The 13,812-nt window shown below is 38.8% G+C and overlaps 1 protein-coding gene across 8 annotated transcripts in view; it reads right to left on the bottom strand.

Moving 5' to 3' along the window:
- The window catches only part of fbrsl1 (fibrosin-like 1), a 532,343-nt gene that overhangs the window by 25,952 nt on the left and 492,579 nt on the right, over positions 1 to 13,812 (bottom strand). For 7 of the 8 annotated variants that reach the window (XM_057831195.1, XM_057831197.1, XM_057831199.1 and 4 more), the window contains 3 exons: positions 7,350 to 7,761; positions 6,490 to 6,746; positions 1,779 to 2,029 (listed from right to left, as the gene is read on the bottom strand). In XM_057831195.1, coding sequence (XP_057687178.1) covers positions 1,779 to 2,029; positions 6,490 to 6,746; positions 7,350 to 7,761 — 920 coding nt within the window. Of the gene's footprint in view, positions 1 to 1,778; positions 2,030 to 2,183; positions 2,345 to 6,489; positions 6,747 to 7,349; positions 7,762 to 13,812 lie in introns of all 8 variants that reach the window. The other variant, XM_057831198.1, reaches the window with a different exon arrangement.

Raw genomic sequence — 13,812 nt, 5'->3', positions numbered from 1 at the left:
TCTTAGGACTTAGGGGTCCTCTGGTGCAGCAGGGGTATTTAATCCGCACAAAAAATATCAGCAAGGGTAGCGTTTGTTCATGGGTTATAATGGCCTCAAATAAAAGACAGGCAGCCTACTGAGAGGAAACCTAAAGTCAGCTTTGGAGCTCATTAAACTGTTCCTCTGCATGTCTGAAGGCGCGGCATGCTCAATTCTGACACTGAAAAAGCTAAGTATTGTCGTTTTATGGCCTTGTAAAGGGGAAAGGGAAAAATACGCACCCCTGGAATTTACGATGCTTGACGGACTTATTCTTTACAGAGTTGGTTGATTAAATCGTAATCTTTCACCGTTATTCCTTGCTCACATATGTGAGAAGGGGCAATGGAGAGAGAGGATAAATGCTTGTATTTGGTAAGACACCTGCTTGAGGGAATTGGACAAAAAACAAATATCTATACTGTGTAATTACATTAATTACTGCCATTAGCAAAGGAGTGTAACAGCTGAAATTATACAAGAGCAAGTGGAGGAGTGGAGAAGACAGGAGAGAGAAATTGTGATAAAACACCTGACAAAACAGCAAAAACAACTACATCATTAATCCCGTTTCTCTCAGCATGCATTCAGAGAGAAAAACATCGCTGTCAAGAACATGGTGGGGTGAGGAAAACACATTAAGGAGAAACACAGTTATAATCGGGGGGGAAAAAAGGAAAGAAGTCAGTGCAATAATGGTCTGTAAGCAAATCTCTGTGTACTGTATGGAATTCCTGCCATGTCGCAGATAAACAACATACCAAATGCCAGTTCTTTTACTAAAGAAAATTAAGAAAGTATCTAAAATTGTGCTGCAGCTTGGATGTTCAAGGGGGAATGTTAAAGTGGGCTACTAATGGGACCACCAAGCTCTTAATCATAGGTCAGGAGATGATGGATGACATCTATTACACTTGTTCTATAAGAGGAAAATTGTGATTCTCGCCTAAATTGCTGCATGTAAGAAATGATGAATAGTCGTATTCTTTTTTTTCTCTTTCGTACTAGTCTGGGAAATACAGATCGCCCTCCCCCACACTGCCGCGCAAACTTAATGGCAGTCTATTAGCAGCAGTGACGCAGGATCAAAATAATATCTAATCTGTTGTCCATTTGCAATAATGGCATCCTACATTTTGCAAGGTTGTGCCACTCGCTTGTGTGCTCAGGTAGCACATTTACACATAGTGGAGCATCTGTTTGATGATGTGTTTTTGGACATATGTGGGGAAACTAACATAATTTTAAGAGAATTATGTCAATGCAATGCAGAAGCTATCCTTAAGGTGATTAGTCCGGACAATATACAGTATATGACTGAATTTTTGAATAAAATTAGACCTGTTAGGCAGACATAATATAGTCTGTTTGAAATGTGATACATTATAAATCATATAATGACAATGAATAATATTATCAATTATTATGCCTATATTCTTTTGCAATTATATTGTGCTTGGTTGAATGTATGAATCAAATATGAGGGAGACGTGACAGTGGATTTGGTCTATTATTACTGGATTACTGGTAATTGTGCATCTAGCCAACAGATCTAAATTGGTAGAAATATTACTTTCTTGAACGGAGGGGTTTTCTACAGCAATGTGACATATTTGGTGAGTTATAAGGTGGATAAACAGTGGGAGTTGATTGAGGAGGGAATCGGGAGGGGTGGCAAAAGAAGTAACTAGAATTTAAAATTTGGTTTGATTTCGTTTTTTAAATTTATTATTATTATTTAATTTACTTATCCTCACATTTCTGACTTGGTTACGCACCATGGGAGGTGCGGTGGGCGGGGTGAGGATGGCGGCCGGGGGCAGACTGGCAGGGAATGGCGTGAAGGTGTGCTGGTGGGTGTGTTGGTGCTGGTGCATGTGCTGGTGTTGGTGAAACTCGGCCCTCAGGAGCGACACGGGGGCCAGCGGCGAGGCGGGTGGCCCCCGGCCCCGCTCCGAACTCTGAACCAGGAATCGGTTGTTCAGCTCCTGCCGCAGTAGATCATGCTCTGTAAGAAAGGAGAGCGAGAAAAACCAAAAAAAGGAAAGAAAAAAAGGGGGCGGGTAGAGGGGGAAAGGTGGAAACACAAGAAAAAAAAAAAAAAAGGCACGGGCGCCCAGTCAGTCTTCACAACAAGGGTAGAAGGAAAAGAAAATAGTCACCTGGCATTCTCTGTTTCTCCAGCTCATGCTGTGAGGATTTTCTACGTGGGGACTCATTGGTGGTGGTAACAGAGTTGCCTGTGACAATGTGCCAATCAGAATCCCCGAATGAGGCTGGCAATACATGATTGGTTGGTTGAATGATATCAACAGACTGGTATCTAAAGACAGGAAAGAACCAAGAGTCATCCCGGCAGAAAACACACACTCACACTTGCCGTTGGACAGAATGCGTGGTGAGGCATATTTTGGGGACAAGCATCGTCAATATAGACGGCTGTCCTTTTTGCAGCACAAATTTGCTTTTTGGGTAAGATTTAATGAGGATCTAAGGAAATAATAACAAACCACCAGTTATTGGCAAGGTTCAACTTTGTTGTCACATCAGATTGCTGGTGCACTGAAGCATTTTCAAGGCAACCATCTTTTCTTTTTATCACAACATCTACAGATTTCAGTCTTCTGAGAAGACTTTTTAGAAGATACTGTAGTATGTCTGTGGGACTATGTGTCAATTCATCTATAAGAGCAATTTGTAGGGTCAATGGTCATGTTGAATGAGAAGGCTTACAACCTTTGTTGTAGTTCATCATGAGGGTGTTCAATTGGTTTGAAGTAGTGGTTCTCAGGTTCATCCACGACACGCAAATATCCAGCAATGCCTTGATGAACTTAACTTTGTGCGCATGGGCACAGTAAAATGGAGCAGAAAGGAGTTTCAAAATATTCCTTGAATAAGTCCAAGGCAACTCTGCGAACAGGTTCAACACCTGATTGATTATAAGTTTTCAAATTGCAGTACTACAGTGACCCCTCGTTTTTTTGCGGTTAATGGGGACCACAACCTGCCGCGATAAATGAAAAACTGCGAAGTAGTGCCCCACCCCCCCAAAAAAAAAAAAATGTGTGTGTGTGTTCAATGTGTTTATTCAGATTTAGCATAGGAACGAGATACATATAAGACATGTTTTTTCACTTTTGTCTTCAAAGTACATATAATTAGAAAAAAAAAAAGTATATTTTAATAAATGTTTTTTAAGCACTTCAAATGAAATATTTATGATGTTTTAAACGTGTTACTGTCCCACCGAATAGTTTTTAAACAAAAAAAAAGTAGAAAATGCTTGTCTTTATTAAATGCTTCATTGAGTGAGTCCACTCAAATCCGCTCAAGCTACATACAATGAGTTGCCACAGCAACTGTTTAACAAGCTAAAAGATGACTGACACATGCGGCGCTTTGAAGTTTTGGCTTCCAAAGCATCTATGGAAAGATCAGACCTTAACGTCTGTCAATCTTCGATAACCTTAATACGCAACTCCAGTGCACTGCCAGACCAAGAAAAGGACCAGGAGGGAGAGGGAGACTACATGATCGGATCGGGACAGGTCATCTGCATTTATTTATTGACTTTTTAATTGGGAAGAAAAAAAAAAATGCGATGAACTAAGGGCGCGAAGTTTGAAGCACGAAGTAGCGAGGGATCACTGTATTTGTTGATGGGGTGTTTATATTCCGTAGTGGAGCTTAATTTGTGTTTTTATTAATCAAAATTGTGGAGAAAAATGTTTATGATACTTACTTTGTAGCTTAGCTCCAACAAATAGACAAACAGTTGTTGATTTAAGATTTATGCAATTTAACTCATTGGCTGCCATTGACCGTGCTAGACACACAATCCATTTAAACTAGGGGGGTTGGCTACAAATGAACAAATATCGAAATTGTTGAAATAAACAAATTCAAATTTGTGGCAGAAAGATAAAAAGATCCACATGATTTGGATGTCTATCATTGTCAATGACACTGAAAGAGTTTATAACAATGTTAGAGTTCAACTTTTGCACAATTGTTTATGGCACGTTTGTTAATTCTCAAGCCTGACACAGAAAGGTCGTAGTTGTCTTCACGTAAGAAATACTGTACACATCGGTGAAGGAGGGAGGGAATCACATTAAATGCTAACAAAATCTAGTCCACTACTTTAAAGGAATTATTCTAATGTCTGAAGATTTTGGGCTCAACGTGTTCAGCCAGACAAAAAAAAAAGGTAATCTACAAAACTAAACAAAACTAACAATTGGTAGTTAAAAACTTACAACTAATTGGACGTTACGAAATTTGAGCATGAAGTTATTAAACAGTTCATGCAGGAACACAAAATTAAAAAAAAAAAAAAACAAGTGGTATACGCTTACAACTAATTGGACGTTACGAAATTTGGGCATAAAGTTAAACAGCTTGAGCCATTTCAAACAACAATCCAAAATAATTCCTCGTAATTTTTTTTTTTTTTTTAAGTCTTTGCTTTTGTGGTAAAGTACATTACTTTCCATTTTTGCACTTGTCTATCATTCAAAGATTGAAGAAAAAACTACATTAAGGACACTTATCATAATGCAGACATGCATTGCCAGATTTTATATGGTAAAGTACATTACTTTCCCTTTTTGCACTTGTCTATCATTCAAGGATTGAAGAAAAAACTACATTAAGGACATTTATCATAATGCAGACATGCATTGCCAGATTTTTATCTATTTTTTTATATAACGTTAAATTGTAATGAAAAGTTTTTATAGCAAACTGAATCGGATTTAATTATTGTAACTCGTCTAAAAAAAAATGAACACTCCTGTCAATAGTTAATGTAGTCTGGTTCCATTTTATAGACACGAAGAGCAGAAGTATTTGCACCCTTTTTGATTTTGCAAGTTCACCCACTTAGAAAATAGATACAGGTCTGAAATTTCAATCAGAGTAATCTAACTCATTGAGACATAATCTAAAAAAAAAAAAAAAAAAAAAAAAATCCGGAACTCACATAGGATGATTTTTCAATTTACTGTGGTTCATAAGTATTTGTACCCCTGAGAAAATCAGTGCTAATATTTAGTGCAGAAGCCTTTGTTTGCAATTACAGAGGTCAGAAGCTTTTGTAGTTCTTCACCTGGTTTTCACATATAAAAACAGGGATTGTGGCCCATTCCTCCACACAAATCTTCTATAATCTTTCAGGTTTCGGGGCTGTCGTTGCGAAACATGAAGTTTCAGCTCCATCTAAAGATTTTCTATTGGATTGAGGTCAGGCCACTCCATAACCTTTGATATCCTTTTTACGTAGTCACTCCTTGGTCAGCTTGGCTGTGTGCTTGGATCATGGCAATGTTGGAAGATCCAGCCACGACTCATCTTCAAGTCTCTGACTGAGGGAAGGAGGTTGTGGCTCAAAATCTGATGACACATTTCACCATTCATACTCTGCTTTATACAGTACAGTCGTCCTGTCCTCTTTGCTGAAAAGCAGCCCCAAAGCATGAATTCCACCCCCATACTTCACAGTGGGGATGGTGTTCTTGGAATTTTACTCATCTCTCTTTTTCCTCCACACACGACGAGTAAAGCTTGCACCAAAAAGTATGGTCTCATCTGACCACTTTACTTTCTCCAATGACCCCTCTACATCATTCAGATGGTCCCTGGCAAAGGTCAGACGGTCCTTCATATGTACTGGCTTCAACATGGGAACCTTCTGAGCAATGCATGATTTTAAACCATTGCACCATAGTGTTCTACTGAGAGTAGCCTTTAAAACTGTGCATCCAGCTCTCTTCAGGTCATTGACCAGCTCATGTCATGTAGTTCTAGGCTGAGCGCTCACTTTTCTCATCATGAGTGATGCCCCACGAGGAGGGCTTTTTCATGGAGCCCCAGTCCGAGGTAGATTATCAGTCATGTTTAACCTTTTCTATTTTCGAATAATTGCTGCAACTATTGATTTATTCTCACCAATCTACTTTCCAATAGTCCCATAGCCTTTTCCAGCTTTGTGGAGCTCAACAATTTTTTCCCTGGTGTCTTTTGAAAGCTCTCTGGTCTTGCCCATGGTAGCAGTTGGATTATGACTGACTGTGGGGTGCACATGTGACAATAATGAGCTCAAACGGGTGGTGGGTGGGTTGTTACTCATGGGGTATAGATGGACTTTTCTTAAGGTAGACTGACAACTCTTTGAGTGTCATAATTATTGCTGATTCTCAGAGGTACAAATACTTATGAAGCCCAGTAAATTACATATAGATTTTTTTTTTTTTAAATCATACAATGTGATTTCTGGATTTATTTTTAGGTTATGTCGATATGAGTGAAAATGCATCTGTGATTGAAATTTCAGACCTCTCCCTAAGTGGGTGAACTTGCAAAATCACGATGGGTACAAATACTTCTGCTCTTCACTGTATATATTTAAATAATTATAATTAATAAACATTGTTTCTATCTGTGGTGAGGTGTCTGCAGTGTTACCTGGGTAGGGGGTACCCGCTGGGTGCCCAGGCACCACTAAACTGTTGGTAGGTAAGGTTGGTGGTGGAGGCAGTGTGGCTGGGGTTGCAAACATGGCCGAATGGCGATGTGCCGGGCTCCGTAGGGAGGAATAGTGCGAGGTAGAGAGGTTGGCTATAGACAGAGGCAATGTGGGAGCCGAGGATGGCAGCCCACTGAGTGGGTGGTGTTGCGTTGGGGAGAGATGATGTTTAGGAAGTAGTGGACTGCTCTGGTGGCTGAAGATAAAGGTGACAGGATAAAAGATTAAAATCTAAGACTGATTAAATGACCTTAGCATTACATTAAAGTTAGAAGCATAACACAATTCTATGAAAATCAATAACATTTTCAATCAAATCATAATAGTGATTTGACAAGAGTGGTAAGGCAATAAAGCCTTTTGCAGGAGTGAGGGAAGAATCTGTGCAGACATTATAAAGAGGAAATGGTTAAATGAAAAACAGTAAATCTCGCAAGGGTGGCAGAAAATCCATTTCCGTGTGAAAAAAGTCAATATTTTACAGTATCTCATCAATGGACTACCATTTATGAGTCTGGAAAGTGCTATTTTTCATTTTATACTTATTGCTGATCCCATTTGTAAGGACAAGGTGAGAAATTGTGGCTGCAATGCACGCAAAGTATAATGGACTAAATCCAAATAGCTTTTTGGTAACTAAAGGGCTGTGTTATCCAGAGCTTGAAAAATTAAAGTAATATATGATTTGCAGTTATTGTGTGATAAAAAACACATTTTTCTAGCTGTCATCAAATGGAGTATAAACGCCTCCTGTCTTTGACACAGCTTTGTAACCATTTTGTGGCAAATATCCACCTACCTGATGCTGGGGAGGCTGTACTGCAGAGGGTGGTGCGCTTGATGGCTTATGATTGGCCGGGAGGGATGCTGTGGGGGTGGATGGACACAGGGCTCCTGCTGTGAGTGTGGGTGTGGAGGGTAGAACTGAGGTAGTGCCCTCAGCTGGGAAGGGGAAGGGACAGGGGGTGGAAGTTGTGGCTCCCTCTTGACGCTAAGAGGAGAAGGCGTCAGGAGGCGAGATCGAGGAGGTTCTGGGGGAGCCGCAGCTGCAGCTGGGGCTGGGGAGCCAGTGGGTGCTGAGGCCGGGGTAGGGCTGGGCAGTGGTGGTGCAAATGGAACCTCAATATTGTTCTGCTCCCGGATGCGCCGGAGACCGGACACTTTGGTTGAGCTACAACTCTTGGACTCAAGACTCTCATTCGCTGGCACACCTGAGGGGAGGGACACAGAGCCCAAGTGAGAAAGGCCTTTACCAAACAATTATATGCATATACAGTATGATAAATCGGTAAAGGCATTGGGGCAGAAAATGTTTTGAAGTGATTTGAGTAGTCAAGTAAACATTGATTACGAACAATCAGGCTTAACTGTCATGCTGGACAAAAAAGGAGCATATGAATTTGTGCCTATCCTCACTAACTCTGAGCATGAGACGGATGAGACATGATGGACAAAGCCCCGACTTATTTGCAGGACACATGTCGATTCAACCATTCCACACTTTTATTTGTAACTATGGCCAACGGTGCACATAGTACACAAGTACGTATGCAGTTAGTGTTGACACTATTTTTTATTTAATACCGTATTGGCCCGAATATAAGACGGCCCTGATTATGAGACGACCCCCTCTTTTTCAAGACTCAAGTTTGAAAAAAACACTTTTTGAACACCAAATTATTTTTCATACAGAAGATAATTACAGTACATCTGAAATAAATGATTATAACAACATATTTGAGAGAAAAATCATGTTATTTTGCCTCATTCAAATTATAATATCTGAACATTTAAATATGTATACTAAAGTGCAATCACATTCGTGAATGAATGGCTTCTGGTTTTTGAAATGTAAATAAACCAATGTATTGTGATAAAACAACAAAATTGCAATAACTGCATTAACCATCAAAGTGAAGTCTAACGGTAACTGTAGTCTTGAAACAAATCTGAATAAGGAAAAACATTGCAATAAAATAATGCAAACTGGTTAAACTTGAGAGTAGCTGAGATCTGTCATGACAGCACATCGCTTCCATGATATCTGGCGCCATCTAGCGTCGTGAATGGGTATAATGTCTAGGCCGCGAATATAAGACGACCCCCACTTTTTCAGTCTTATTTCAAGGCAAAAAACACCGTCTTATATTCGGGCCAATACGGTAGTTCCTAGAATGATTGGAAAATGTCACTAAATACATTATCTATAAATACTTACTCTCATTTGCACAATAAAGCCGCAAAAAAAACCTTATACAGTGAATTAAAAGTAGTGCATATTTACAATTTATGTGGACTTCATTGTAGTTCTGATAAAGATTGAGAGACTGTGGACAATAAAGATGTTGCCTATGGGCCACACTGTGCCCAGACCCAGACCCGAAAATAACGAGCACCAAGAAACAACTCTTGAGTACCAAGCAACAAATCTGGTACTTTTGAGAACCAAACCAACAATTGTATATGAACTATGACTATGGACAAGTGTTTAATTCATGTTTGATGTTGTTTGAAAAAAAAAAAAACCCTCAGAGGTGCACAAGCTTGTTTGGTTGGTTACTCTTTTATGTTAATACTGAGGATCACATCACTGTTGATGGCAGAATGTCTCTTTCCACAGGTTCCTCATGCTTCTCTCCTCTTAGGTTCTGTTAAGTGTTTATTCAGGTCATTTTCATGCTTGACTATAATCAGATGATCCAATGTCTGCCTGTGAGCCAGTCAGTATGAATAAATCAGACCTAATTAATTTTAGATGTCAGCCCTTTTTCAGGGCTTTGCTGAGCACACACTTTGGCATTAAATAATTATGTTTCAATTGTGTTGTCAAGCAACATTGCGGACTGTAATCTTTGTCTCACCGTTGCTGTCCCTTTCAGATGATTTTGGAAAATGGCATCGAGGCACTCCTTCTAACAGTCAGTGAGCTGCACTGAGCCTTTACAATCAGCACTCCTACAAATTGACTTGTTTAATTGTTGCAATTTAACTCTTAATTACCTACAGCAAGCATGGGAAAAATCACAAAAAGCCATGTCTGTACACTTTCATTTAAGCTATGATTGAACAATAATAAAATACATTTGACAGCCTTGGTAACAAAAAAGGCAAGAGTGTGACTTTAACATTTGAAGACAAAACAGAATTTGTTTTAAGCAACGTAATATGACATTCACCGAAAAAAACAGTGAGACATCACGCGAAACCAACTATGACTGTCTTTGCCAAACCACATAAATGCAGGGTTTCTTCTGTCAGAATGGGCCTCAATTAAAAAAAAAATCAGCAAAGACATGTAGTCTCAAACTAATATCCTGTTCTTATTATACACCTGTTTAATCATTCAATATCAATCGAGCATTACTAGGGAAGTGCGATGGTTCACATTTTTTTTCCCTACCCCTCATTCCCTTGCTACCTTCTTAACAGTAATAAATTGCAATCATCTCAACAGAGATTCTTTGGTCCGGGTTTACATTGATCCAAACAATGAAATGGGGTTGGGAATAAAATTATGCTCGAATAAAAATTCTTAATAACGGCGAAAAAAATATACTAAGTCAAACGTCTTCTTGGGGGATGTTGCCATGGCAATGTGTGTTGCCAGACACAATGCAAGGCGAGCAATTGAAAGCAAGTCTCGCCAGAAAATACGAAAGGCACATCCAATACTGATATTTTGAAGCCACAGTGAGCAGTGGAATAGCCTAATGATGATTCTAATGGTGTCTAATAGAGGCAAGAAGATATCAACTCTGACCAACATACTCTCATTAAAATCACTCTGCCAGTGAAGACACCCACAGACGGACAGGCACACAAAAATTGGGTTACAAAATATGCCAGTGGAGAAAGCCAACCACACAAATATGATTAAATGTGAAAAGACAAAAGGCACGGGGTTCATTTAAATGTTTTGCAAAAGAACCTAGACAACACTGTGTTGTCCTTACTTATACAAACGGAGACTTTTAGGTTCTTATTCATTTAGCTTGTAGAATAACATAGTACAACATAGAGTGATGTTAAACTTAATGGCAAACTACATTACTATCGCAAAGCATTTTAGAATATGGATAACTGGAATAATTCTCTGACATTATCTTGGCACACAGTAACTCATATTTTTCTCTGGACCTGAAATGATTACCGTATTTTTCGGACTATAAGTAACAGTTTTTTTCTCCATAGTTTGGCTGGGGGTGCGACTTATACTCAGGAGCGACTTATAATAATGTGTTAATAATTTCGCACATATCATTTTACATATTATTTTTGTGTTTGGGAGTGACACTAATGGTTTGGTAAACTTGTTAACATGTTCTTTATGCTATACTTATCTGAATAACTCATATTAACACATATCATTTTACATATTATTTTTGTGTTTGGGAGTGACACTAATGGTTTGGTAAACTTGTTAACATGTTCTTTATGCTATACTTATCTGAATAACTCTTATATTAACACATATCATTTTACATATTATTTTTGTGTTTGGGAGTGACACTAATGGTTTGGTAAACTTGTTAGCATGTTCTTTATGCTATACTTATCTGAATAACTCTTAATAGCTATATTACGTTAACATACCGGCCACGTTCGCATTTTGTTGTTCATGCATCATGTAACATTATCATACTGTACACCTATTCAGCATGTTGTTCACTGTTGTATTTTTTTTATTTTAAATTGCCTTTCTATGTGTGCACACATGTAAGCCACCTGAAAAATAAGCTAGCTAGAAGCATTTCTATTCTCTTTAGAGCCCAAAATGTGCTAGATGAGAAGGCTCTCCAAACACTATACAGTGCATTGATCTTGCCATATCTCACCGATTGTGCCAAAATTTGGGGAAACACATACAAAGCCCACCTTAATCCTCTGATGATCCTTCAAAAGAAAGCGATTAGGATCATCCACAAAGCACCATATAGAGCACACACAAATGAGCTTTACATCAAATCTAAGTTTTTAAAATTTTAGGATTTGATACACTTTAAAACTGTCCAGATGATGTACAAGGCCCATTCAAATTGTCTTCCGCACAAACTACAAATTCGCTTCCAAGCGAGGGAATCGAATTATGATTTGAGAGGGAAGAATGTGTTTAACTTCAGCCATGTGAGAACCACCTTAAAATAATTTTCGATTCCTAACATAGGGGTCTGCCTCTGGAATGCTCTTGACCCCGCACTGACCAACATGGGGTCCCTAGCAGCCTTCAAAAGAACATATAAGGACATTATTCTAAATCGCTACAGAGACTGACCTCCAGTATGGAGAAAACAACTGCACGAGAGGTGTTCTGCCAGACACACAGACACCACATAGTGTTCCCATAACAAAAAGTGGAGGAATTTCAGTGACTAAAGATAAGGTAGTCATAACATGCCCTAAAAATCAGACCGAACATTCCATCTGCTGAAAAACGCGAATGCTGTCAAGTCTTGATTAAATCAGTAGCAAATTTTGTATAATGGAACTGCTTAACTGGTCACTAAGCACTTTGGACAGGATTTGTAAAAAAAGAAATACTGTACTTGTACCACAGTGTGAATGCCTACTCTGTCATGCAATGATGTGCGTCCTTTGGCTTAATGGGGACGGGATTTAATAAGCCCAGGCTTCTCCCATCAGCCCTTGTCTTTTCTTTGGGATTCTTCGGGTTAATCTTATCACATTGCTATCTTGTAACTGTCAATGATACCGATGATGATGACAATAAACAATTTCCAATTTCCAATGTGTTGGATTTGATCAAGTATATTTCCCCCCAAAAGGCGATTTATACTCCGGTATGACTTTTATATGTTTTTTTCCTCTTCGTTGGGCATTTTATGGCTGGTGCGACTTATATTCAGGTGTGACGTATAGTCCGAAAAATACGGTACTCGGATAATTTGAGTAACTCAATTCTTAAAAAGAAAGGCACCAAGAAAAAGCAGAAAATGTCAAAAGTGTGGGAGCATTTCAAGCTGGACAGCAAGGCGAACACTTTCATGTACATATTCACTGTAAGACATTGGTTGCATAACACTACAGCATGTCCGCAGCTCCACCGAAGGCACCGTTTACACCGAGAGCGGACAACCGATACCCGAGACCAGGTAAAATTAAGTTAACAAAGCGCTAATAAATAAGATTAATGTTACTGTAAGTTTCTATTAATTATGACTACTGTCGATGCATCACTTTCATACAGGCTTAATTTAATCTGTAAAAACAGCCCTGGAGAGTGATGAGGGTGTAAAAAAAAACCTAATAAAGCTCACTGTCAATTTTAGCTCAGTAGTCATTGTTGGATAAAACACCAAGTACCACTGGTGTCTAATGTGCTCCAATAGAGCAGGTATCACACATTTATTTTAAACACGGCAAAAACTCAGAATCCTATCAGGATTCACGATTTAGACTAACTTAAAACTTAACTAGAACTTAAAAATAGCTTGACACAAATGGAAATTCAATTAAAACGCGTGGGAAAAACACATAACTTTTAAGTAATGTGTGTTATCAAGCATAATGACATTTTTAGGTAAGAAATAAGTTTTTTTTTTTTTTTTTTTTAAATAAGATCTTAAGTTTTTTGTGTAAAAGCAGTTTTTTCTAGTCACATCAGAGATGTAATTGTTGGCTTTTTTCAACAATGTACATCTAAAAGACATTGATTGTCTAAAAATGGTTCAGTATTAAGTGAAATGTCTTGTTTTCTCATGTATGCGTATTGTAATTACTCTTCGGTAGAATACTCGATTACTAAAATATTCAATAGCTGCAGCCCTATTTTTCTCACTGCTAAACAAACTGTCGAGTTGTGCTCAATATCATTTTACCAAGTACCAAATTTAGCATTTTTCAGTTCTTCTGTTTCTAAGGTCATGGAACTTTCCCTGATGCTCACCTACTTAGAAAACAGCAAGCATATTGCTGGCACTCATGTGATACAAATTTCAAATGAGTGTGTTTGCATGCTGTTTGAAGCCTTGTTCTGCAAAGCTAAGCAGCTGGTAGTAGAGGGTAAAACTGGTTGGAGATTGCCCCGCCTGTCACAGTCACCTAAACCCCTCCTGAGAGCTAGGTTAGTGCTCTGGGGGCAGGAGAACAGTCCCTTGGGGGATGTTGCAAGCCTGCTCACCAGATGACATCTCATCCTAATATTGATCTTTTCGTACCTTTTGCCATGGGAAATGGGCTTTTGCCGTTTGTGCACGTGCCTATTTAAAAAAAAAAATTTTTTTACAAGGGGTATAGCGTAGGGG

Source organism: Corythoichthys intestinalis, chromosome 3 (genome assembly GCF_030265065.1).
Source record: "Corythoichthys intestinalis isolate RoL2023-P3 chromosome 3, ASM3026506v1, whole genome shotgun sequence".
NCBI classification, from domain to species: domain Eukaryota; kingdom Metazoa; phylum Chordata; class Actinopteri; order Syngnathiformes; family Syngnathidae; genus Corythoichthys; species Corythoichthys intestinalis.
This window is presented reverse-complemented; position numbering and strand designations above follow the sequence as displayed.